At 35.9% G+C, this 26,744-nt stretch overlaps 3 protein-coding genes across 4 annotated transcripts; 2 read left to right on the top strand and 1 right to left on the bottom strand.

Annotated features, from left to right (window-relative positions):
- Window positions 1–235: 235 nt before the first annotated feature.
- On the bottom strand, window positions 236–2,091 carry LOC133882324 (pentatricopeptide repeat-containing protein At1g62350-like). Its single transcript, XM_062321465.1, has 2 exons — window positions 1,720–2,091; window positions 236–871 (listed from the first exon to the last, which is right to left on the bottom strand). The coding sequence occupies exons 1-2, from the start codon at window positions 2,035–2,037 to the stop codon at window positions 470–472; spliced, it is 720 nt and encodes a 239-aa protein (XP_062177449.1). The 5' UTR covers window positions 2,038–2,091; the 3' UTR covers window positions 236–469.
- Window positions 2,092–2,787: 696 nt separating this feature from the next.
- On the top strand, window positions 2,788–7,608 carry LOC133882747 (glutamate--tRNA ligase, chloroplastic/mitochondrial). The gene is made up of 12 exons (XM_062321964.1): window positions 2,788–3,359; window positions 3,525–3,646; window positions 4,116–4,298; window positions 4,784–4,902; window positions 5,051–5,099; window positions 5,239–5,340; window positions 5,509–5,611; window positions 5,761–5,824; window positions 6,209–6,323; window positions 6,619–6,719; window positions 6,990–7,146; window positions 7,236–7,608. The coding sequence occupies exons 1-12, from the start codon at window positions 2,999–3,001 to the stop codon at window positions 7,464–7,466; spliced, it is 1,707 nt and encodes a 568-aa protein (XP_062177948.1). The 5' UTR covers window positions 2,788–2,998; the 3' UTR covers window positions 7,467–7,608.
- Window positions 7,609–11,553: 3,945 nt separating this feature from the next.
- Window positions 11,554–23,027, top strand: LOC133880992 (brefeldin A-inhibited guanine nucleotide-exchange protein 1). Of its 2 annotated transcripts, XM_062319961.1 has the most exons (11): window positions 11,554–12,785; window positions 13,407–13,724; window positions 15,839–16,169; window positions 16,432–16,854; window positions 17,223–17,515; window positions 17,883–18,156; window positions 18,430–18,932; window positions 19,309–19,630; window positions 19,978–20,332; window positions 20,967–21,649; window positions 22,175–23,027. In XM_062319961.1, the coding sequence occupies exons 1-11, from the start codon at window positions 11,722–11,724 to the stop codon at window positions 22,781–22,783; spliced, it is 5,175 nt and encodes a 1,724-aa protein (XP_062175945.1). In that variant the 5' UTR covers window positions 11,554–11,721; the 3' UTR covers window positions 22,784–23,027. The 2 variants fall into 2 exon arrangements, with proteins under 2 accessions (XP_062175945.1, XP_062175947.1); XM_062319963.1 differs by lacking the exon at window positions 11,554–12,785 and having other exon boundaries at window positions 13,548–13,724; window positions 15,829–16,169.
- The last annotated feature ends 3,717 nt before the right edge of the window (window positions 23,028–26,744 follow it).

Here is a 26,744-nt window from a genome sequence, read left to right on the forward strand (position 1 = left end):
GAATCCTAAAGAAAAACAAACAAAAACCGAAAAAATGGGTGGACTCTCAACAATAGACCCAAAACGAAAATAACAGTGCGGACATACAAACAAACGGTAAGAAATGGGACAAACAAGTGACTTTATCCTCTCACACCCTAAATAGGCAACTTAAGCTACCAGCTAGAAACTTTTGGAACGAGTAGTGATTGGTGCACAACTGTTGTGCAAGAATATTTTTCCATGGCAAACAATCTAAGGAAATTCTCATCTCTCTCATTTGTCATGAAACCTGAAAGACTACATGATGCTGTACAGGGGTACCCATAAATCAAACATGTAAAATTGCTAGAAACATCAGCAAAATGGGTACTAAAATCTATCTATATATATAAAAACATCCAATTTGTTTTGTTTCAATGGAGGTAAGATAACAGCCACTCATTCTATCATATAATTGTTAAGCATGTAAACTGAGTAATTAGTTCAATCATTTGCTCACCATCATCTCTTCCTCCTCAAGAAACTCTAGATCTTCACCATAATACATTTGAGCATCCTGCCTTATGATAGCTGAATCCCCTGTTTCTCCATTTGATTCCAAGGCAGTTATAAGTATCTTAAAGGATGACTTGTCTGGCTCACATTCAACTTGTTTCATCAGGTAGTAACATTCCATTGCAAGTTTAGTATGGTTAAAACTCACCAAAGCTCTCAAGACAGCATTAAAGCCCTCGATTTCGGGCCCTAAACTGCCAGCTTCTGTTTTCAAATAGCTGTGAAGTAGTTCAACATGCTCAAACAATCCATTGCCACCCAATACTTTGATCATATCAGCATAGAGTGAGACTTGAGGCCTATACCAGTATTCCTTCCGAATATCTTCAAAAACCTAGGTAAGAGCAATGGCATTAAGACAACAAATACAGATTATTGAAGATATTAATTTCGCTAAATTTTGTTGCTATTTGCATTCCCATAGCTCCCCCTCTTCCTCCATCTTTTCCCATTTGTAGTTGCAAAGATCCCCCTTCCTTTCTCTGTTCCTTAATTTCTTTTTCTTTGTTGGTATCTTAAAAAAAATAAAGGTGGAATCTTTAGTTGAAATAAAAGGTGAATGATGGAGATAAGGTTCGAACTCAAAACTTTTGCTTTGATACTATGTTAAACTACAACTTATTACAATTTAAACTTTTGAGATAAGTGATAATTGAACATAGTATCAGAGCAGAGATAATGAGTTCGAACCCTGAATCCGTTAATTTACATTTTCATTTCAGTTAAATATTTCACCTGTTGGGTTTTACTTGACGATGAGGAATTTGAGCCCACACATAAGAGATATTAGAATATTAATTTAAATGATTATATCTATTCATTCTTATCATCTTAAGCTTTTGAAATATGCAGTAATTTAAAACTATCAATTATAATATCAAATTTTGCCTCGTCGATTCTTTCATGAGACCATAATATAACACGTATAGAACACCATTCAATTCAAAAGTTTAACCTAATGAATTTGAGCCCAATTATGTTATATTAGAAGCCTATATTTATATATCTTCACAAAACTAACTCTTTTTCACTCACCTGCCTATATTCAACAATTCATAATTCGAATAACACAAATGGGTGGAGCTCAAAGCATAGCAATCAGGATTAGAAATTTAAAAAATTGGGGTTGAAATAGTTGTACAGATGATTAAAAAAAAGGGGGGGGAAGGAAAAGTGGGGGACCTTGAGGGCCAAGAAGCACTGGTTCTGGCGGAGGAGTTCGCGAAGGACGGCAATCATATCGAGCTTGAGGAGGCGCTTGAAATTGGAGTGGAACAGTTGGTCCAATGAAGGTTGGTCTTTCTGGGCTCGCTTCAACGCCTGAACCGTTTGTATTGCTTCGATGCTGAGGCTCCTCCCCTTCTGCAACGGCTTCCGATTCTTGCTTCTGTTGCTTATTCCCACCGTCACGAACCGCGTTTTCCTGTTCCTTAACTCCATGGCTTTGGATGGAGAGCTCCTCAGAGTAAACCAAGGAGCACGAGTTGAACACGAGCTCATCTCTCTCTCTCTCTCTCGCTCTCTGTTTTTTCCAGAGTGAAAACGGCAGTCGTGTTGTTGTCTCACGTGCCTTTGTTTTTCTATTTTTTTTAGATATAAATGGATAGTTTGTGAGAAGCATATTATTTTATTTTAAAAATTGGAGGAGATGGAAATTTTTTACTTGTAGTCTTAGTTTTAGAGAATGAGTTTTAGAAAATTTCTTTATCCCCATTTGAGGTTAGGTTTGTTTCAATATAAAATATATTTTGAAAAACATTTTTTAATTTTAATTTTTTGTTTTACTAAAATAATCTTCTTTAATTTCTATTAAATGATTTTTTTTTAAAAAAAAGAACTGTAAATTATTTTTCGAGTTTTTTTTTAATTTATTTATTTTTTTTATTTTTTATATGTCTACACAAGCGGAGGAGAGCGAATTCAAACTAATGCCATCCGCTATATTAGGTGTGGTTCTACAGCCGATTGAGCTATCCCTTGAAGACAATTATTTTTCGAATTTAAGCTTATAGGAGCTCGCCAAACCAAGCTAATGAAATTTATCAGGCCACCGTAGGAGTTAGTTGGAACCTGTTGTCAACTGCCACCATTGAAGGTTGTCGGAATCTGCCGTCAAAGGTGACTAGAATCCGCCGTGGTGCTCGCCAAATGTTGTGTAAAGTTGGGACCATTTTCGCGGTTGCTTATTATTTTGTATGAGTCGAAAGTAGATTTTTTTTTTGTTTTTTTTTAATTTTTTAATTTAATTTTTTCCCTGATTTCGTTGAAAACGAAAAACATTAATTTTCGAAAATATAATTCCGACATCTTCTGTTCCCTGCGGGGCGCGTGAGTGTGAAACATAAGGATAAAGGGCGAAGCCGTTGGGTGAAGGCTTGAAGCCAACGGCTAAGAGGCGAACCGTGGAAGGTAGGAATAGATAGTACAGGATCACACTAGGATAGGAGTACGAGGCAGAGAAATGGCGGCGACATTGGCAGCCTTGGGAACGCCGTTGCCGTGGATGACGATGAGGATGAGGGCAATTTCAGAGGCTGCTCCTCACATGATGATTTTCCGTCGATCCTCTTGGCGGAGGAGTTTCTCAATATCCGCCACTGCGAACAAGGAAGGACAAGTCCGCGTGCGCTTCGCTCCTTCGCCCACCGGAAACCTTCACGTTGGCGGAGCCAGAACCGCCCTCTTCAACTACCTGTACGCCAGGTCCAAAGGTGGGAAATTTGTTTTGAGAATTGAAGACACTGACTTGGAGAGGTCCACTAGAGAGTCCGAGGATGCCGTGTTGCGAGATCTCTCTTGGCTTGGCCTTGATTGGGATGAAGGTACGCACACTGCTTCCCTTTTTATTATCACCCAATTTCTTCGATTTGTCTTTCTGGTGCTAGCTCAGATGTGGCTAGCATGATTGCTGGGCTTTGATAATTAGGGTTTGATTGAGAAAGTTAATGGCATTTTATAATAATTTTATGTTTTATAAACCTTATTAGGTCCTGGTGTTGGTGGAGACTATGGTCCATATCGGCAATCCGAAAGAAACTCTTTGTACAAGCAATATGCTGAGAAACTTTTGGAATCTGGTCATGTTTATCGCTGCTTTTGTTCTAACGAGGTGATCCTCATTGAACTTTTTAAAGCTTAGTAGTTTTGGTATTTTACTTATGACCTTGGAATAACAAAAAATTATCCCAGATGAAACAAATGAAACTTGTAATTATATCATTAAGTAAAACTTCCTATGTGTTTAAAGACTTCTCTAATTTGCTATTGTAATGCATAGCATGTGTTAGAGCTTTCATTTTCGTTCTAAGATCTCTCGCTATTTGATTGAAAGTTGAAATCTTTTTGGCCTTTCCAGTGCTTTTATAAGTATAAATAGTATCTTTGGGTTCTAATTGTCTGATTGTCATTTATTGTGGCCACAAGCCTTGTTCCTTTTAGCACGATCGTTTTTTTTATGCTTTTTTGGTTTATGGTAGTTGCAGATCCTAGCACATTATGAGTTTTTTTGTTATCTTTATGTTAGTGGGTTTGTGGAAATGTATGTTCTACTTATAGATTCTTATCATTACTGTCTTCAGGAACTGGAAAAGATGAAGGAGATTGCAAAATTACAACAGTTGCCTCCAGTATACACTGGAAAGTGGGCGACTGCAACCGATGAACAAGTACAAGAAGAGCTGACGAAGGGAACCCCTTATACATATCGATTTCGAGTGCCAAAGGAAGGAAGTTTGAAAATCAATGACCTTATTCGAGGCGAAGTTAGTTCCTCTCCTTATTATTTTTCATTTTTGTTGCCATTGTAGTCTTCTTATATACGTATTGCAATCTTTTTTGTTTACTTGGGAATTTTCAAATTGTCAGAGGCTCTTTTTCCCTAATGGTTGTTCTTCCATTAATATAGTCGCAATAGGTCTAATCAAAGACTAATTTTTAAGTGACTTGTGATTACTCTATGTGTTCCTGCTAAATCAACAGGTATTTTTTAGTGACAAAGGGTTATAATTTTTTTCTCCCTCCTTGGGGGGTGGGGGCATATGGAAGGACCCGTAGGGAATCAGGTTTAAGTGATTTGGCTGTTTGCTATGTGACCTATGTCCATGGGGGGAGGTGAGACTGATTTAGTGGTCCCAGATAGTCGCCAACTTTAAGTAAATAATCTGCAAATGCAGCTAATAACATCATATCACATCTAACCACAATTGAGCTGTATAGGATGTTAACTTTGTTTGATAGTGTTATGAAGGTTAGTTGGAATTTGGACACGCTTGGAGATTTTGTAGTTATGAGGAGCAATGGACAACCTGTTTATAATTTTTGCGTCACAGTTGATGATGCTACCATGGCTATATCACATGTTATAAGGTAATAAATCCAACCTCCTTACAATTAGAGGAATACGCCATGTGCCGTGCCCGTAAACATAGAAAATTGACAACTTTTTTCCCCGATTGTGGTGCATGACTGCATGTTGTGTTTATTCATCTTATTCTTTCAACACTTGCATTTTCAGGGCAGAGGAACATTTACCAAACACTTTAAGGCAAGCACTGATATATAAGGTAATGTTGAAAACCTGAATCCTCTTTGTTTCTTTTTCTTTTTTTTTTCTTTTCCTGGTTTTGCTTGCTTTAGGACTTTGTTATCTTTCAGCAATAGAGAGAAGCTGACTTTTGTATCCATACGTGATTTCTCTCGCAGGCTCTGGGATTCTCCATGCCTTACTTTGCACATGTTTCCTTAATTCTTGCACCTGATCGAAGTAAACTGTCAAAACGCCATGGTGCAACTTCCGTGGGTCAGGTAATTTTTAATCATTATTACTTATCTTCACACACACACACAAACAAAATATATATAGAGAAGTTGGGTATGAGGTCTTCCTGTGCCTTTTTTGTGCTTATTAGCCTTTTCTTGTTAGCCTTTCTTTTAATAAGGAGAACTATTTCCGACTTTACTACCATCTATCAGTTCAAGGAGATGGGGTATCTACCCCAGGCAATGGTGAACTATTTGGCACTTCTAGGTTGGGGAGATGGCACTGAAAATGAATTTTTCACCCTTGAGCAACTTGGTTAGTGATTTGCCTTGTATACTCTCTTTCTCTCTCTTCCTATGCAGTCATGCTGATTGGCTGGCTTCTGTGGATTATTGTCTAAACTCTAGATATATTTTCTTTTCATTTGAGCATTTCTTACTTGAATATTTTCATGGAATTCACAGTTGAAAAATTCTCGATTGGTCGTGTTAACAAAGGTGGTGCTATCTTTGATTCTACTAAGTTAAGGTAACAGCTTTCAGCTACTATATGTTGAGAAAACCCATTCGTTTGTTACTTTTGACAAGCATTCCCTAAAAACTTTGGGATGTTGATTGAAAAAATGTTCTGCAATGGCATGATTGTTTACATGTTCTGGTGGTTGCATATATTGTGTAATACTCCAAAGTTTGATTTTTGATTTCTGTGGTTTGCTTTTGATAGTTTCATGAGAATTTAGGCTGCTTGTCATTAAAAGAAAGATGGTTTGTTATATTCTTGAATGCTGAGACTATTGCTTTATTGTGGAGGTACTGGAAGTTAGCTGTTTAATAGTATGCAAGGTATTGTTATAATATTATGTATAGTAGCTTTCTAATCGTTTTGCCTGTAACATATATCTTCAAACTAAAGGTGGATGAATGGTCAGCATTTAAGAGCACTTCCATCAGAGGAGTCGACCAAGCTTATTGGTGAGCGCTGGAAAAGCACCGGTGTTCTCACAGAGTCAGAGGGGCCATTTATCCAAGTACGACTCTTTAGATTGAAATCTTTTAATTGCATTGAAATATAATTATAAGTTTCCAGTTATAGCATCTGTTTTGTCTTTATTAGAAGCAAGGGGATCGATCTTGTAATCATCCTCGGCATTGTTCTGGATTATACTGTTCTTTAAATTATGGGATTATGTGGTTATGCTCTAGAGAGAGAGTTTGGTTACTGTCCAACATTAATTTTGTTTTGATTTTGTGATGTTCTAATATCCTATAATCAATCAAAGCAAGCATGTTATAATACTCTTGCAATGTGATTTTGTACGACAGGAGGCGATTCAGCTGCTCAAGGATGGGATTGATCTGATAACGGATTCAGACAAAGCACTCTCAAACTTGCTATCTTATCCTCTACTTGCTACTTTAAAGAGGTTATATACCTTGCAGTTAAATCCGTTGTTTTATGTTCTCATCTGGCATCATTTTTGGCATGATAGGCTTTTTTGTTATCGCCATTGCCGGATACACGTTCTGTCATCTGTGGTCTATTCATTTTTGCCAGATTTTATGTCAGTTAATTTTTCCTGTAAGCATTGATTAAGAGATTGTTAACTTCAATGAAAAAAAAAAGCTTCAAAATATTAGGTTTAGTCCCCCAGATATGAATTATATATAACTATAGCTTCTTTTGCTCTCTGCAGTACTGAAGCTAAACCTGTCTTAGAAGATAAGCTTTCTGAATTTTCATCCCATCTCTTAGCTGCGTATGACAGTGGTGAACTCCTCGGTGCTCTTGAGGAAGGCCATGCTGGCTGGCAGAAGTGGGTGAAGAACTTCGGCAAATCGCTGAAGCGCAAGGTGGTCTCGAAATACATCGGGTGATATGATTATTTCTTCACAGTATTGGTCTATGAACTGAAAATTTGTGTACTTCATCCTTATTGCAGGGGAAATCACTCTTCATGCCTCTCCGAGTGTTGCTAACCGGAAAACTCCACGGTCCGGACATGGGGTCTAGCGTGCTGTTACTGCATATGGCTGAAGCCTGTGGTGTTGTTGCTCCTGAAGCTGGGTTTGTGACATTGAATGAGAGGTTCCAAATGCTGAGGCAACTTGACTGGGAAGCATTGATCAATGATCAGCCTCTTTTGGAGTCCGCTGCTACTATATCCAACTGAGAATTCACAGTTTTTGACGTGCTATTAAGCAAATTAGCTCTATATATCATACAAATGCTTAAGAATTTTTGGCACCTTTTCAAGAGCAGTTGATTTGATAATGAAAGTTCGATCTTTAGCATTTACCATTTTTTGAATGCTATACACATCCGTATGAATGCCAGAAGTGAATTTCCATGTTTTTTTTATTGGTATTTCAGTTATTTGAAAGCATAGAATAAAAGATGTGGAATTTGTTTATTATTAATTTTTTTAATAGAGTGCATTGGGTTTTTCAAATACACTTTTTCAAATATCAAATTCTACTAAGATTTTATTCAACTTTTTCTAATTTTGTCTCATGTTTTTTAAACCATCTAAACATAATTTCAAAGAACAAATTTTTTTGGGTATTCGCAATTTTTCAAAAAATCACATTTTTTAAACAAAGTCATAGAAAGGGTCCTGTACAGTAGGTAAGATGATGTGTTTTTCTTTTTCTTTTTTTTTTTAAATGTACGATTTTAAAAGTTAAATTATGATTTTACTAATCATTTAATTACGTTTTTATTAATTATTTTTGAAATCGCTATTTTTTCAAGCAAAATATTTTGGAAGAGAAGTGTTATATTTACCAAATTTTTTTCATCAAAATTCATTTTCAAATGATGTGTCAATTATGGATGAGATTTGCTATTTTGAAAAATGTGTCACATTCTCATAGGATAGTGACACATTGGGAGCTCACTTTTGGGAAAACAAATTTGGAAGTAGAGTATTTTTCATTTTGGAATCGTTAAACCAAACATATGGTTAATAGTAATATCCAACCTCAAAGATGGCTAGCTACATTTTTGTATTGATGTGGTGTGGATAAGAATTTGAATTAAAATAAATGAGTAATGTTATTTCGTAGACTGCTATACAATTTGATGATGTGACTGTAAAAACTAATCTTAAAATCAATGCTTGTAAAAAAAAGTAAAAAAAAGAAAATGAAAATTGCACCATTGGCCTCTGTGGTTTACCTAAATTACAAATTGTTCTTTCTGGTCTGGTATTAAAATTAATTAAGAAATTTATGTGGTTGACTTAATTTACAAATCACTCATTGAAGTCAAATTCCGTTAAGCGCCACGTCAGCATCAATAAAATGGCGACACATGTCGATCATAATAATAAAAAATATAAATAAATAAAACTTTAAAAAAGTTCAAATAAAAAGTTTTGAAAAGAGAAGGGGTGGCTGCCGGTTGGGCAGCCGCCCATTTTCTATTTTCTATTTTTTAAAAGTTTTATTTATTTATATTTTTTTTATTATGATGGACACTTGTCGCCATTTTATTGGCGCTGATGTGACGCTTAACGAAATCTGTCAAAATTTTAACGGAATTTGACTTTAGGGAACGATTTGTAAATTAAACTAATCACAAAGATATCCGAATTAATTTTGATACCAAAAAGAGCGATTTGTAATTTAAGCCAATCACATAAACCAATGACGTAATTTTTTTTTTTTAATTTTTTAAATAGAGATTATTTTTCACTAATCTCATCTATATAGCATTCGTATAACAATCTACTAAATAGCATTAGTCAAACAAATAATTTGTCACATGTTTGGTTTGGTACATAGGAAGATTTGTTGGAGAGTCATCTTTTCTTGGAGATCAAGTGTTACTATCAACCTACCTACCAAGTGCTAATATATTAATATGGACATATGCTTTCTTTTTCCTAAGAACTTGTTGATATAAACTAAAAAATTGGTACTTTCCGGCACTTGCTGTCCTCTCTCAATTTCGGTTCGGATCCTTGTGATTACGATGGAAGAACAAATAAAAAATGATTTCTCTTTTCTCTTGTTGTTAGTGTTTATTATGTCATTAAGGACTTATAAAACAATTAGTATTCTGTGAGTCGTTTTGTAACGCTCCCAATCACGTGTTAAAAAGATGATTAATCTACATAAAGTGAGTAGATTATAAAGAAGTTCACGATGTTAAGTCCTACATTGGTTTCTTACTAAAGGTCTGTTTGGGTTTACGATTTTAAAGTGCGATTTGAAAACATGATTTTTAAAAACTCAGTTAAATATTTGGCAAAAACGCAGTTTAGCCTTTAAAATTGTGCGTTTAAAAAAAAAAAAAAATACAACCTTACCTACGATTTGAAAAAGTAGATTTACGTTTTCAAATCGCAAATTTTTTAGGAAAGGTTTCACTTTTAATCCCTGATCTTTCATTATTTAAGAAAAATGGTACCCAAACTTTAAAAAGTGTCAATTTATATTATCAATATTTCAATTTTTTTCAATTTCAACCATCCGTTAGAATTTTTTATTAAATCCTATCAAAATTCTTAAAATACCATAATGTTTATTTTTTATTTTTTTTTTAAAAAAAAAATATAAAAATTTTCAAAGATTTAGGCATGAGTATTTTTGTAAATTCTGACCAATACCTAAATCCTAGCAATTTTTTTTTTTTTTTTTTTTTTTTTTTTAATTTTAGAAATTTTGACAGGATTTAACGGAAATTCTAACATATTGTTGAAATTGAAAGATAAATACCCTAAATTGATTTTTTTAAAGTCTGAGTACATTTTTTCAAAAGTGATGAAAGATCAATGATTGTAAGTAAAATTCTTACAATTTTTTAATTCCCAACAATTATTTTTTATGATTTGGTTTAAAATCATATTTTTTTATTTACAAAACTGCAATGCCAGATACACCCTAAATGAGACTCTACTTTAAAAGTGATTAGCGCTTTTCCAGATCATTATACGTTTCTTATTAAAAAAAGTTAGAACTAATAATGTAGAATTTTTTCTTCCCACCATTTGTGGTGTGATCTAATATATGTCATTAAGACATTAACCTTCCCAACCGCTAGTGGGGCAGATGCCATCATTTCAATGCCATTCTTCAGAAAACAATGCAACATTAGGAGATGATTTCCTGCCCATGCTGAGGAGACAGTCCACCTGTCCCATATAGAGTACGCTACAAATAAATGCGGGAAATGATTTTTCTACATCATATTATTGTACATCAATCATATATTAAGACACATAGCATGTGTAACCCATACATGTGGATTCCATATATGTGAGTCTCATATACATGGGTTTCCCGTTTCACATCTAATGTGTCTTAGTGTATGATTAATGTAGGTTAATGTGATGTAAGAATTACACATCTCGGATTAGTTTTTCTTTGAGTAAAAGTCCACGAGTTGTGTTACTTATACACACATTGTGTGTGCTTACGTTATAGACACTCATATTTGGTGTGGAACTCATACATGTGAGATAGATCTTACATGCATGGGTCTCACACTATTGTGAGTGTGTATACAATGTATGTCCCACTCCTGCCCCATCAATGATCAAATAACCACTCAATTGACAATGTCTTTTCAAACCTTAACTTTGGACAATATCTCCCCAAACTACAAAAAAAATTGTCAATGTTTCCCAACGATGAAAATACCGTTAATAAAAAAAAAAAATTAAAACTAAAAAAAGAAAAGAAAAAGAAATACATAAAAACCAATGGTGACCAAATTTAAAAATTAAATAAAAAATTAAAAAATAAATTATATTTTTAAAAATCTTTTTTTTTTTGTGTTTTCGATTTATAGAGGTATTTTTGTTTTATTGAAAAAAATTGTAAGGTCATTTTTGTATTTTTGTTGGCCTTGAAGAACATTGACAAATTTTTTGTAGTTTGAAAAAATTTGTCTCAATTGAAAGTTAAAAAAAGATATTATCAATTATGCAGTAATTTGAGGGTGGTAGACATTTCTCTTTTTTTTTTTTTCCTGGAAATTTTAATATTTTGAAAGGTATTTGTTATCATTTTTACTCTCGTCCAAGGATTATAACCTTTAATAGTAAACCAGTAAAATATATTAACCAAATTAAAAATTATCACAAATTAAATAATAAATTGAGGAGGATAAGTGGATAAGTATAATTACCACCAGTAAATAGTAATATATATATTGTAATCTGATCTAATTATAGTGATAGTTTGACAGAAAATTTCCGAACTCTGAATATTGGAAGAAGTTGGCAAGTCGGTGTCCAATTGGAAGGGAGCGTTTTCGGTCACGTGACAAACACACGAGACGGGAGCAGACAATGAGCGAGATAGATAGGGAGAAAAGAAAATGACGATCAAAATGGATGAACCAATTGAACAGAGAGTAAATGTAATTGAAATCTAGAAGACGAAGACGACGACGAAGAAGAAGAGGAAGAAGAAGAAATGTCAGCTTCGCAAACCCTAGGCGGCCCATCACGTAGCGGGCGAGTGATTGGGCCGTCCCTCGATAAGATCATCAAGAACGCGGCGTGGAGGAAGCATTCCAGCCTCGTCTCCGCCTGCAAATCCACGCTCGACAAGCTCGAATCCCTCTCCGACTCCCCCAATCCGGACCTCGCCTCCCCTCTCTCCGGCCTCTCCGATGCCGACGCCGAGTCCGTCCTCCAACCCCTCGTTCTCGCCCTCGACTCCGCCTACGTCAAGGTCGTCGAGCCCGCCCTCGACTGCGCCTTCAAACTCTTCTCCCTCAACCTCGTCCGCGCCGAGATCGAACGCCCCGATCCCACCCACGCCGACGACAGGAGCGCATCCGTTGTTTACAGGATGGTCGAGGCCGTGTGCAAGTCGGCGGGTCTTGGAGAGGACGCGATCGAGCTGGGGGTGCTACGGGTTCTGCTCTCCGCGGTTCGATCTCCGAGCGTGTTGATTCGCGGGGATTGCTTGGTGCATATCGTGAGGACCTGCTACAATGTGTATCTGGGTGGGTTGAATGGTACCAATCAGATCTGTGCCAAGTCGGTTCTTGCTCAGATTATGGTGATTGTGTTCGCACGGCTGGAGCAGGACTCCGTGGATCTGGGTGTTAGCATTCCGAGGGTCTCCGTTGCGGACTTGTTGGAATTCACGGATAAGAATTTGAACGAAGGGAGTTCCATTCAATTTTGTCAGAATTTCATCAACGAGGTGATGGATGCTAGTGGGGAAGCAGATGGGGTTGCTGAGGAAAACAAGCAATTACCCAACAGCCCATTATCTGAGCCAAATGGGAATGCTCAGGTTCAGGGGCAGGCTTCAAAGAATGGGGACGAGAAGGGTGAATTAGGTCCTACCAGTAAGATTAGAGAGGATGGGTTTTTGCTTTTCAAGAATCTGTGTAAATTGTCTATGAAGTTTTCGTCACAGGATCAATCTGATGATCAAATTCTCTTGAGGGGTAAAGTTTTGTCTTTGGAGCTGCTCAAGGTTGTCATGGAGAATGCGGGTCCACTCTGGCGCACCGATGAGAGGCAAGTCATTTTCTGTTTTGATCCAATTTTATGAATATAATCCCAACTGGCTCCCCGGAAGAAGATTTTGTTGTGGTACTGTCCATTCTAGCATGATGATGATATACTACCATCCTCATTGTCATTTCGCTCTTCCTCTATATTCATAAAAATAAAAAATCACTCTTCCTCTATATATAGGGGCGGTAATCTTTTCTGAGAATCAGGATCATATGATATTAATTAATGAAAAGACGTTTTATCTAGGAAAGCTTTGAATTTACATTGGAATAGCTATTATGTATAATGATTAGCCATGAGGAAACTATCAACTTGATTTTTATGTTTTGATATATATTATGGCGGTTAAGATTCATAGACAGACACCATATATTTGCAGTACAATAATCAGACCATCACTGCGTACAATTATGTGATACATTTGTGATTTATAGTATGTACCTTTCCTTTTTTTGGCAATATAATTTAATCTTTACTTTTTTTGCAGTTTATGTTATAATCTTTCTGAGATTTCGTTTTGGAACTTAAGTTTTCTTAATGATGTGGTATTTAAAATGTTCTCCTGTCCTGTTATGATAAACAATTTGTGAAGGATCCAATATTTTCTTTTACTTGGTGCAGGTTCCTTCATGCAATCAAGCAGTATCTTTGTTTGTCATTATTAAAGAACAGTGCATTATCAGCTATGGCTATTTTCCAGCTTCAGTGCTCTATTTTTATGAGCTTGTTATCAAAATTTAGATCAGGATTGAAAGCAGAAATTGGTATCTTTTTTCCCATGCTTGTCCTTCGTGTGCTTGAGAATGTGCTCCAGCCAAGTTTCTTGCAGAAAATGACTGTCCTTAACTTGTTGGAGAAGATCTCTCAAGATCCGCAGATTATGATAGACATATTTGTCAACTATGACTGTGATGTGGATGCTCCAAACATTTTTGAAAGGTATTACACATCTTTATTACATCTCTACATTTGGTGTCACTACTGCCCTTAGATCAGGCACTTTGGGAGATTCGCAGTAGTCTATTCTTTATAATTTCGAAATACAAAGATTTTTAGTTTGTGTAGGGAGTGGTATATAAACATCCTGCCTTCATTGTCATGGCCTCTATTTGGATTCTCTTGAAGGAAGTCCTTAATACTTTTTTTTTTGTTGTTGAGTAAATCAATTTTATTAGAAGCGCAGGGGCGCAACCCTAGTACAAAGGAAGTATATAAGAGAAACCCCCTATTAGTGAGAAAAAGAAGAACAAAAGTCCAAAAGTTCAGAAAAACTAGAAAAATGTGGACTACTATAAGCCGCTATCCATGTGTAAAGAAACTTGAACGTAATATCCTTTAGCTCTACCACCAAATTCTCGCGATTTTCAAAGCACCTTGCATTCCGCTCCTTCCATATACACCACATTAAACACAAAGGTGCCATCAGCAAACTTGTTTTTTGATAAGTACAAAGGTGCCATCTGCTAAACTTGTAAGCTGTTATGGCTTCCCAACTTATTTCTTCAACATGCCAACAACTCTATAACCCTTCTAAGCATGACCCTTTCTACACCAAAAGTTAGAAAATCGAAGCGCAGAAATCTTTTCCCACTTCACAATGAAGAAGAAGACATACAAACTCCCCATTCCTCTTGCACATACAACACCAATCTACCACTATGACATTCCTCTTCCTCAGGTTATCCAATGTCAAAATCTTCTCTAGTGTCGTTGTCCACACAAAGAATGCCACTTGCGAAGTAGCCTTTACTCCCCAAATACTCTTCCAAAGAAATGGGGAACCAACGGGATTAGACAACACATGATAAAAAGACATTACTTCAAACTTGCACCTTTTAGAGGGTTCAATTTTACTGGTACTGCCTTGACCTTTACTTAATATTGCACTGTCAATTTTGTGGCTTTCTTTGTTTATGGGCAGATAACTATATAGATTTTTGACTGCGCCCTTACTCAAGTGAGAAACTCAACCATATTTTTTGCTTCCACAAAGCATGACTCGACATAGGTGTGGTGGTTAGGGAAGTATGTTGTGGGTGCTGCATTGAATCCTCCGTTCGGTCACATAATTTTAAAATCTCACTTGAAAGTGAAAATTTGATGTAGAACGAAGGGAACCTGTTGGGAGTTTTGCCTAAAGGCTGTTATTGGACTCTTAACTAACAAAAACGTGGACGCTCAAGAAGGATATTGGGTGTGAGCCAAAAACTTTTAGATCCTTTATTTTATTTTATTTTATTTTATTTTGGCTTTGTATAGTAGTTTGAATGTGATATTGCAATTCTGATCATGAGTTTCACATAGCATTAGGGGGGTGGGGGCGCTCTTGGTTATGAGAGTTAAAAGCAAATTAGTTTCACGGTCAAAGAAATAAAAGATCTGTCAAATGTTAATTGTGGTATGTTTAAAGATAGAATGTTTAAAGCTTAGTTCACTTATCAAAAAAAATGTTTAAAGCTTAGTTCAGTGTATGAAAGGGAGGAATATTGCCTTGCAATTTGTGGTTCTTGGTTGCTAGGCTTTTGCAGACAGATCCTATTTTGATCTAAAACCTTAAGAAATCCTCTACTTCAGGTTACTGGAAGATGTGGTATTGGATAATACTAATTAGGGTTTCTGTAGTGAATTCTTAAATCATGCTTATGAGCAACCTATGTGATTTCCAACAATAGTACCTTTTTAAGATGTGAGTTGGGTTGGGGAATCTCTTGGAGGATCACTGGTGGGGCAAATATGGATCATTCCTCCGGAAACCCTTCCAAAGCCACAGGAGCTCTGTTCGAATCTAAATTGGGCCTGATTTTTCATTCTGATGGAAACTTCAAACACATGATTGCATTTTTACTTTGGACTATCTAATGGTTTTTCAATGTTCATTTGGAGAAGAAATACCAGTTTCTCTATTTTGGGACTATTTATTCTCCTTATATCTAGGATAGAACTCATTAGTTGTGCAGAAATCTATTATTTTGACCTTTCTCATTGTTAACCTTTTGGCATTGTGTTATAGTAAAATGTATTAAAACCCTTATAATTCCATCAGATTTTTTCAGGGTTGTCAACGGCCTTCTGAAAACGGCTCTAGGGCCACCTTCTGGTTCAACCACAACTTTGTCTCAAGCACAGGATATGACTTTCCGGCATGAATCAGTGAAGTGCTTGGTTAGCATCATTAAGTCAATGGGAGCTTGGATGGACCAACAGCTCAGACTAGGAGATTCATATCTGCCAAAGAGCTCTGAAAGTGATACTACAGAGAATCATTTGACTCTAAATGGAGAAGATGGAACTGTTTCTGACTATGAGCTACATCCGGAAGTAAATTCTGAATTTTCAGATGCTGCTACCCTCGAGCAACGTCGAGCTTATAAAATTGAACTTCAGGTTGAATATTATTTTACTCAGAGAGGCAACATAATAATTCTTTCGTTATGTTATAATGGTTCCTTGATTTTAATGTACCCATAGAGTATGCTCCCGTTTACTAACAGCTGTCCTGCTAGTTCTATTTGTAATTTGTCCTTTCACTTGATTGGTTTCTGTGCTATCACTTTTGCCCCTATTACTTCAATTTTTGCTGTATTTTCTTTTACCAGGAATTAGCCTGGTTTATCCTTTACTGATGAATTTACTGGGTTAAATGCAGAAAGGTATCACTCTTTTCAACAGGAAACCATCCAAGGGAGTTGATTTTCTGATAAGCTCAAAAAAGATTGCTGGTTCTCCAGAAGCTGTGGCTTCTTTCCTGAAGAATACTTCTGGCCTAAATGAAACCGTGATTGGTGACTATTTGGGCGAAAGGGAAGAATTTTCTCTCAAGGTCATGCATGCTTATGTAGATTCATTTAATTTCAAAGGAATGCATTTCGGCGAAGCAATAAGGTTTTTCCTACGGGGCTTCAGGTTACCTGGAGAAGCACAGAAGATTGACCGCATCATGGAGAAGTTTGCTGAGCGCTATTGTAAATGCAACCCAAGCTCATTTACTAGTGCAGATACTGCTTATGTTCTTGCTTACTCGGTGATAATGCTAAACACAGATGCCCATAATAACATGGTTAAAGATAAGGTATGCTTGCAGGACCTTTTACTAATTGGCCTTATTCCAAACCTTCCAAATTTTAGCCTTTGCTACTGATCTATGTAGGTCCATTTTGGGATGAATATTTGTTTGCTTCTAACTTTATATTGAATTCAAAATTAATGGCTTATGTTAATGCATTGTAAAATATCTCTCAAGGTATCATTTGTTATCTTTCTGGAAATAATGGGTCAAAGTACTTAAAAGAAAATGAACATATGTATTTTTGAAGTTTTTCTTGTGCCTAATTTTTTAATATAAGCAAAAATGTTGCAAATTATTTTTATCGATTAATTATGAATGTAGAACTAATTTTGATTCTCATATGATTCCTTCTACATTGGTTGGCTGACCAGATGACGAAGGCTGATTTTATTCGAAACAACCGAGGAATAGATGATGGCAAGGATCTGCCTGAAGAGTATCTTGGTTCCCTTTATGATCAAATTGTTAAAAATGAAATTAAGATGAGTGATGAGTCTTCTGCACCACAGAGCAAACAGGCTACCAGCTTTAATAGATTATTGGGCTTGGATGGTATACTCAATCTAGTCACCGGGAAGCAGACTGAAGAAAAAGCATTGGGCGCAAATGGGCTTCTTATAAGGCACATCCAGGAGCAGTTTAAGGCAAAATCTGGAAAATCAGAGTAAGCTAAGATGCAATACAGTTAATAATTTGACTACTTTTGGATTGTATTTGTGGAACTTTTAATTTATAAGGAAGGTCTTGCTATGACTGAAGGATTGATGGGGCTAAAAAAAATGGGACGTGCTGCAGTGGTTTAGGGCATATAATCATTCTGCTTAAGTATTTTATGACATGTTTGAACTGGACAGTAGGGCTATTTCTTCTTTTTCTGTACCTACCGAAGGTTGCGATATATTGTGTTAAAAGCCGAGGTCACTTTATCCAATGAATGCGGATCATTTGTGTCTCCTGTTCTTTTGAGCCTTGCACTGTCCTTTCTTTTGATCCCGTTATGATTAGGAATTCATTATGCTTTGGTGTTGCAGGTCTGTTTATCATGCTGTCACTGATGTAGCAATATTGAGGTTTATGGCGGAGGTTTGCTGGGGTCCTATGCTGGCTGCATTCAGTGTGACTCTTGACCAAAGTGATGACAGGCTTGCTACTTCTCAATGCTTACAGGGCTGTCGACATGCTGTGCATGTTACTGCAGTAATGGGCCTGCAGACCCAGAGAGATGCTTTTGTGACATCTATGGCCAAGTTTACTTATCTCCATTGTGCTGCAGATATGAAGCAAAAAAATGTTGATGCTGTGAAGGTAACTCTGCAATTATTGTGGAAAATCTTTCTCTATTTTAAAGACACTCCACTGCAGGACTAGATTAAGAATTAGAAGGTTTGCATGTAAATGTGGATTAGGATCATTCCAATTGGATTAAAAAAATATGTATAGGTATCTATAAAAAAATATGTAGAAGTGAGATTACTGAGTTATTATTTTTTCATTCATGAAAATGTAGAAGTTACTATTGGATTAGGATCACACAATGCTTTTTTGTGTCTCTTTTACCAACATATTTCCTTTGGACAGGCAATAATAGCAATTGCCATTGAAGATGGTAATTATCTTCAGGAAGCGTGGGAACACATATTAACATGCCTTTCCCGAATTGAGCATTTGCAACTGTTGGGAGAGGGTGCCCCGCCCGATGCATCCTTTTTGACTGCATCTAATGCTGAAACAGAGGAAAAGTCGCCAAAACCTATGGGTTTTCCAAATTTGAAGAGAAAAGGAACTTTACAGAATCCAGCTGTGGTGGCTGTTGTTCGTGGGGGCTCATATGACAGCACCACTGTTGGACCTAATACTTCAGGACTGGTAACTCCAGAGCAGATTAATCACTTCATTTCAAACTTGAATTTGCTGGACCAGATTGGGAATTTTGAGTTGAACCATGTATTTGCTCATAGCCAAAGGCTGAACAGTGAAGCAATAGTAGCTTTTGTTAAGGCCTTATGCAAAGTTTCCATGTCAGAGTTGCAGTCTCCAACAGACCCTCGTGTATTCAGCCTCACAAAACTAGTTGAGATAGCGTAAGATTCTTCTCTTTTCCTTAAGAATTATATTGCAAATTTATTACTTTTCATAGAAGTTCTGATGCAGCATACATATGTGATAATAACAAATCGTGTTATTTCAAATGTAATTTGCATATTAATAACTTTATAATTTAAATCAATAAATGTAGATAGACTGAGCACGAGTTCCAGGGGAGCCTACTTGTCTTTTGGTTTTCTGGTTAGTGTATTTTTGAAATTCCTCACTTGTCCCAAAGTCCCAGTTGGTTTCCCCCTCCCCCTTTTTCATCCATTGATGCTGAGAATCTCCTAATGATGAGTCATGCAACTTTCTTTGAACAGAAATGAAATTGGAATGGATTTTATGATCAAAGAATTGTTTCTTTTGCAGGCATTACAACATGAACCGCATTCGATTAGTGTGGTCTCGCATATGGAATGTTCTCTCTGATTTCTTCGTTTCAGTTGGACTGTCAGAAAATCTCTCAGTTGCAATATTTGTCATGGATTCTTTGAGGCAGCTTGCTATGAAATTTTTGGAGCGCGAGGAACTGGCAAATTACAACTTCCAGAATGAATTTCTTCGACCATTTGTAATTGTTATGCAGAAAAGCAGTTCTACAGAAATTAAGGAATTAATAGTCCGGTGCATCTCACAAATGGTCCTCAGCCGTGTCAGGAATGTGAAATCTGGCTGGAAAAGTGTTTTTATGGTATGCTAGAATACGGTTATTCATTTCTAACGTAATAGATGTGTTGAACCCACTTTACATTGAGATTCATTGAAATTCTGGTTAGACTCCAGAATTTTCATCTATTAGTCCTTGTGAAATCATCTTGTATGTTGCTTGTTGTGGAGAGGATGACTAGACTTAGCCATGTGACATGTTGACTCATTGAATCTCACTATCACATTGAAATAGGTTGGTACGACCACATATAAAACCCTTTTGTTTGTAAAGGGGAAAAAAGGACATTCGTATCTAGTAAAAATGCTTGAGAAGTGGACAATTCTGCCTTCAAATGCCTGCCTTCTCATGCGGTGCTGTTTGTTTCTCAGGTTTTTACAGCTGCTGCAGCGGATGAACGGAAGAATGTAGTCTTGTTGGCCTTTGAGACCATGGAAAAAATAGTGCGAGAATACTTCCCTCATATAACTGAGACGGAGACGATGACTTTTACAGATTGTGTCAGGTGCCTCATAACATTCACGAATAGCAGATTTAATAGTGACGTTAGCCTCAATGCCATTGCATTTCTTCGCTTCTGTGCTGTGAAGCTTGCTGATGGAGGACTTGTTTGCAATGAGAAGAGTAAGGACTTGTCCAATTCTGTTGTAGACATGGATGCTTCAGATACGCAAAGTTCTATTGATAAAGACGATCACGCATCCTTTTGGGTCCCTTTGCTAACAGGTAACTTGCTTTCAGAGCTAGATTATCAACAAATGCTACAACCGCTGCACATCAGTCATGGTGGATAGCAGAACCAACTGTTGTTGAAATGAACCTGATTTATGATTTATATACACATGCATGTGTCTTTGTTTGTATTTCTGTATCTATGTATGTAGATTATTCAGTTATCTCATTTTAAGCCTCAAGTGAAAATGACTTAAGTTCTATATTAAAAATTATCAAACAAAGTCCATTTTGGGTGCTGCCTTTCACATCTCCTTCAATATCATTGGGCTCCATTTGCATTTATATATTATGTGCTGATAACCAATATGTGAGCCCTATTTACTTATTAATATTAGCTTAAATTGATGTTTGCTATTATTTGAGTAAGGCCTCTTTTGGTCTCGCCTCCTTAATTACCCCAATAGTCCTACCTTACTCTCGTTAGTGAGCAAAAGAGGCTGTATAGTAACTTTATTGCAGATTGAATGGCAATTAGGAAACTTCTTTACTAGCATCACTTTCCTACACTTTCTGTCTTATATTGTATAAAGACTGATGCACTTTAATTTTGGTGGTGAGGAGTTACTGGGTTTTTAATTCATCTTCTAGGTTTCAAATATAAGATATTCTGATTTTGTCGTTTCAGGGTTGTCAAAACTAACATCCGATCCCAGATCAGCTATTAGAAAGAGTTCTTTGGAAGTGCTGTTTAACATTCTGAAGGATCATGGCCATCTTTTTTCACGCCCATTTTGGACTGTTGTCTTTGATTCTGTTGTTTGCCCCATATTTACTTGTGTATCTGACAAGAGAGATATGCAAATAGAAGATGACGAGTGTTCACCGGCTTCAAGATCTCCACATTCCGAAGGAAGTACATGGGACTCTGAAACTTCTGTAGTGGCAGCACAGTGTCTAGTGGATCTTTTTGTCAGTTTCTTTGATGTAGTCAGGTCTCACCTACCAGCTGTGGTATCAATACTAACAGGATTTATAAGAAGTTCTGTTCAAGGTCCTGCTAGCACTGGGGTTGCTGCCTTGATGCGTTTGGCCAGTGATTTGGGCAGTAGGCTTTCCCAAGATGAATGGAGAGATATTTTTCTGGCTTTGAAGGAAGCAGCCATATCATCAGTACCTGCCTTTATGAAGGTTTTGAGATCCATGGATAAAATCGAGGTGCCTGACAATGCTCAATCTTATACTGACTTGGAAACTTCTTCTGATCATATCTTGACAAATGATGATCTCGAGGATGATAATCTGCAAACTGCGCAATATGTAGTTTCAAGATTGAAGAGTCATATAGCTATGCAGCTACTCGTTGTACAGGTTCCTCCCCCCATCTCTATATAGATACTTGCACACGCGCGTGCACACACACACACATATATATATCTGCATTGAAGTGCTCACACATATTTGGATGCATACACGTCTAAGTGTGGTTGTCATGATCTAAAAATACAGAGGAAATTTGGATTCCGAGTTCAGATTGTGTAAAAATATAATAGTTTCCAACAATATTTTTCAGGTAGGGTTGTGGGAATTTTGAACCTTCATGCTATTTCCTTTCGTATGCATTCTTGATCTATTGAATAGGTAATTTTTTTTGTAAAAGTCTACCAAAGTGAAAAAATAAATGAGACCTATTGATATATATGGGATGACACCCTGTCATAGTATATATATATATAAACCGTACACGTATTTCTAGCATGATGGCGAAATTTGTGGCTGAAAGTTATACCTGTGAAATTTCCTGAAACTTTTCATTGATAACAATATTCCAGGGGGGTTTTCTTTGAAGTTGAATTCGTGACAAGTTTTAACATCTTTTATCTTTCCTCATTTCAGGTTGTGACTGATCTTTGTAAAACACACCTAGAATCCTTATCAGTAGACAACATTGCGATCCTTCGCGACATATTTTCGTTTATTTCATCGCATGCTCAACAACTGAACTCTGAGAGGATCCTGCAGAAGGAGCTGCCAATAGTGTGCTCTATCCTGGAGCTTTCTGAACCACCCCTGGTTCATTTTGAAAATGAGTCTCTCCAGAATTACCTCGACTTCCTAAAAAAGTTACTTGCAGATAATTCATCCTTGTCTGAGGAGATGAACATTGAAGCAGAACTTGTGGCAGTATGTCAAAAGATATTGCAGATATATCTCAATTGTACTGGTTCTCACTCTGCCCAGGTGAACTCAGCTGACCGTCCAATGCTACACTGCATTATTTCCTTGGGTTCGGCCAAAAAGGAAGAATTGGTGGCCAGGACTTCTTTAGTACTCTCAGCATTATGGGCATTGACTGGTTTGGAAAGGGATTCTTTTAGGAGGTACGTTTCTCAATTCTTTCCTTTGTTGGTGGATCTTGTGCAGAGTGAGCATAGCTCTGGAGAAGTTCAGCGTGTTCTAAGCAATATGTTCCAATCATGTATAGGCCCTATAATAATGGAATGATTTTTTTTTTTCTTTTTGTTAATTTTGTCTAAGCATATACTACACATACGCCATCATTGAGCCATCATCGAACCATCAATTTTGTCAACAGTGGCTGGAGCATGAGCCATAATGTCAGCTATTTATTTATTATTATTTTTTTTGTAGTATATGCCGAGGGTTGATTTTTCACCCCTCGAGTAGAATGTATGAGCTACTAGCTATTGACATAAATTGAAAAAGTTATCATTCCAAGGTTGTTTTACTTTTGACCAAAAATGTTTTCTCTTTTTTTCGTGTGTTAAGTGTGATCGGAAATTATGGTCAAACCAAAAACATTTTCGTTTATTAGGAAAACTTTATTTTTTTTTAAATTTTCATAAAATTGTTTCTATTTTTAAAAAATGTAAATCATTTTTCGAGTTTGAGGCTTTTCTTTCTTGCACACATTCTCTTTTGCAATTCATTCTTCCCTGCTATCGGGGTTTGCTGGAATCCACAGTCGGCTGCTGTCAAAGTTTGCCACAGGTTGCTGGAGTTCGTCGAAAGTTGCTGTCAGTTGCCGCCACTGGAGTTCTCTAGAATCTACCACCAGTGTTCACCGGATGTCACCGGTCATTTTTGGCCGTTGTCTGAGGTTGCTGGTCGTTGCCCACCGTCTCTGATTTTTTGTACGAGCCAAACACAAAAAAAAGTTTTGAAAATTTATTTCGCTAAAAATATTTTCCAACGAAAATATTTTACGTTGAAATAAAATGAGCCTAAATGCCTTTAAGTTCTTCTCTGCCTGTGAAAGTCCAAGTCTCACCTCTACCTTTGTACAGGCCTGTATCCAAATAATTCCTAGAATGAGCCAATAGGATTTCCTTTCCTTTCTTTTTTGGGGGGAAAGTACATTTACCATTCAGGAAAAATAATTTTTTTATTAGAAGTATACTTGTCAATATATATATATATATATAGGGGAATAAATATACTTTTCCCCTTTTTTCTTTTCTTTTTTTTTTCTTTCTTTTTTTTTTAATTATTTTTTTTTTCTTTTTTTTTCTTTCGCATTATTTCATAGTTTTTGGCGAGGCATGAGAATCAATAAGATAGGGAGCAAATTGGAGTAACAAAAGAATGATGGTTATTGTATCTATATAAAAAAAGAAAAAAAAAAGAAAAAAAAAGAAAAAGAAGAAGAAGAATGATGGTTATTGCTAGTGTAACCGAATTTTTCCTTTTTGTCACTACTTCAGCCCGGATGGGTCAGTTGGACATGATGATTGTTTTTACGACTGGAATTCTTACAATCTATTAGTGCACCCTTGCTGTTGACTCTCCAAAATATTCCATAAATTAATTTCTTTCAAAGTTATCAATACATTGACGCGTAATGCAAGCATGAGAAAGAAATTGCGCTTTTATGAGTATTACAGGCCTCTTACAAATTGACGTGACAAATTAGTCGTATGTCAGCAACTAAAACAACGTGAATTGTGGATTGTCATGTGACAGTCCACGTGACACTTATCATGCCAACTGTTAAAATATGTCGCTCGTTCTGATATTTGAAGGACAAAAATTATAAATTGGAACCGACTCTTTCATGTGCATGTTTCATGTAATCTTTGCTAATCCCACTATGAAATTGGTCGTTTTAAATTTTAATGATTATAACAAAGTTTGGGTTTGGTAGGACGTATTGTACGGTTGTACTTGATTACAGTTTGAGAATGATAATATCATTTCAAAAAAATAAAATAATAAATAAATAAGTAATAGTCTGTTTTATAGTTGTTTCGTCAGTAAAGCATTGAGGACATAGATCATTTATTAAGGGTGCTAAGTTAGCTTATCTTTGCTGGTTGATATTTGGTTCTGTTGCTTATAACCTTTGGAGAAACCGTAACGCTATTTGTTATATTAATTATTCCAAAACTGAAGAACAATTAATCGCTCAAACCGATTGTATAGGAGGTTAGAACTAGGATTCTCTCTAAAGGTAAGTTTAATGCCACTAAAGGAAATGTTATCCTCTGCATGATTTGGGTTTTAGATGGGATTTTAGTTTGATTTTATTGTATTTTTTTTTATTTTTTATTTTTTCCTGTTGTTCTCCTCTCGTTGAACTCTTTAGGTGGGTTATTGTCTTTTGCTTAAGCTTTTAGTTTTGCTAAGATTTCTTTGTAATTAAATACTTTAAAACACAGCAATAGTCAAGAGTGAAGAAGACAAAACATGGCATTCTTTTCAATCCACAGAAAATGAGGGGAGTAGTTCCATTTCTTTCGGTTTGTTGTCTATTTTTTCTTCTTCTTCTTATTTTGGGAAGATTTTAGAGTTTTCTGCCATTGGCTGCATCGTTAATTTAGAGGTTTGAATGAACAATTACTAATATTTGATAATCAGTAGAGTTGGTCAATGATCCAAACCCCTTAAACCAGTATTTTGTTTCACATTTAGGACAAAAATACTAGATATTGGAACTCTTCAAAGCCTCACATTTTTCAGTATTTTGTAAGCGTCCGTTTGGGATTGCGTTAAAAGTTTAAAAAATATTTTTAATATATAAAATGCTGTGCAAAAAAGGAAAAAAAAACCTTATTTGACTTTTTTGCTTTAAAAATGGCCAAAACAAAGTTTTGAAAAAAAGCTTTTCCTTGAAAGCTCTTTTTGGATATAAAATCTATCCCAAATAGTCATGGTATTCCGCCTACAAAGACAAATCACTTAAATGGATTTTCATTGTATTTACACGTTAAGAGTATGTTTTGGATTATGTTGAAAAATAGAGCTTTTAAATTCAGAACGAGCTTTTGAGAAAAAAAAAGTTTTATTTTTAAGCTTTTCCTAAAACTGCTTTTCGGCATTTTTAGAGCAAAAAGGTTAAAGAAATATATATATATATATATATATATATTTGAGTTTTTAACTAAATATACCCATTTTTGCCCTGCACAGCTTTCTATGTAATAAAAATACTTTTTAAACTCTTTAATGTAATCCCAATCATACCCTAATTAGAGAATGAAAATAGAAGTAATTGTTGAATGCCTCACATTGAACGCATTTGGACCATCGTTCAAATGAACTGGAGGGATCTAGTTAGTGTTATTTGAGGGGCAAAATTGTTCATGTTTAAGAACCTCTAATAAAAAAGCCTCTTTCATGATCCTTCCTCGTTCTAGAGCCTAGATCGTGTCAACTACCAAATCTCAGTTACAAAGGAAATAAAGCCTCAATCATAACCACATTCCTTTTTTTACCCCTCAAATAAAAGGTATTCCTGCGGATGATATGAAATGACAATTTTACCCCTCAAATAAAACTAATCGGATCATCTGCCGTTCTTTTGAACCGAAGATAATCCTTGTCCCGCATGAATAAAGTTAATCAATAAATGCAACTTTCTGGTTGAAGAACTTTTCCTTTGTAAAAAATTATTGGATCATTTGTTGTTTTATTAACACAATTTCCTGGGTATCTCATGGAAGATCGTTTATTTAACTATAATTGAAGGAGTCCCCATTATAAGTTGGTCTAAATAACCATTCTTCAATAATTGTTCAACTTGGGTTAGCTTAGTAGTGCAATACAATCTAAAATATCAATTTTAAATTAATTAAAGAAATCAAGTTAAGAGATTTGGTTTACATAAGTTGAACCAAACATTTTCAATGACTCAAATAGTAAGAAGCATAAAAGATTCTACAATCCAAAAATTTCTTCAAATTTATATATAAGATATGGTTTATTATATGTGCAAATTGCGGAGGAAGTAATGCAATTTAATAGACTTTTATTTGATTATCATACTACTTAATGATGTGATAGTTGAAATCAGTCATAGGAGCAGTACTCGTAAAATTTAAAAATTTTAAAAAAATAATAGCTGATTTTTACTGTCACGTCATCCCACTTGTATAATATTCATATAGCAGTCTACTAAATAGCAGTACTCTTATGAAAACACTCAAACTTGGCATAATACTACTAA

Source organism: Alnus glutinosa, chromosome 11 (assembly GCF_958979055.1).
Source record: "Alnus glutinosa chromosome 11, dhAlnGlut1.1, whole genome shotgun sequence".
Classification (NCBI taxonomy): Eukaryota; Viridiplantae; Streptophyta; class Magnoliopsida; order Fagales; family Betulaceae; genus Alnus; species Alnus glutinosa.

Bases quoted from the DNA above. Each gene is read 5' to 3' on its own strand.
- LOC133882324 (XM_062321465.1), bottom strand. From the start codon at position 2,037: ATGAGCTCGTGTTCAACTCGTGCTCCTTGGTTTACTCTGAGGAGCTCT. The intron at 872-1,719 runs GTCCCCCACTTT...GCTCTTACCTAG, and splicing joins AGTGCTTCTTGGCCCTCAAG to GTTTTTGAAGATATTCGGAA.
- LOC133882747 (XM_062321964.1), top strand. From the start codon at position 2,999: ATGGCGGCGACATTGGCAGCCTTGGGAACGCCGTTGCCGTGGATGACG. The intron at 4,299-4,783 runs GTTAGTTCCTCT...AGTGTTATGAAG, and splicing joins ATGACCTTATTCGAGGCGAA to GTTAGTTGGAATTTGGACAC. The intron at 5,341-5,508 runs GTAATTTTTAAT...ACCATCTATCAG, and splicing joins GTGCAACTTCCGTGGGTCAG to TTCAAGGAGATGGGGTATCT.
- LOC133880992 (XM_062319961.1), top strand. From the start codon at position 11,722: ATGTCAGCTTCGCAAACCCTAGGCGGCCCATCACGTAGCGGGCGAGTG. The intron at 16,855-17,222 runs GTATGCTTGCAG...TTGGCTGACCAG, and splicing joins ATAACATGGTTAAAGATAAG to ATGACGAAGGCTGATTTTAT. The intron at 18,933-19,308 runs GTAAGATTCTTC...TTTCTTTTGCAG, and splicing joins ACAAAACTAGTTGAGATAGC to GCATTACAACATGAACCGCA.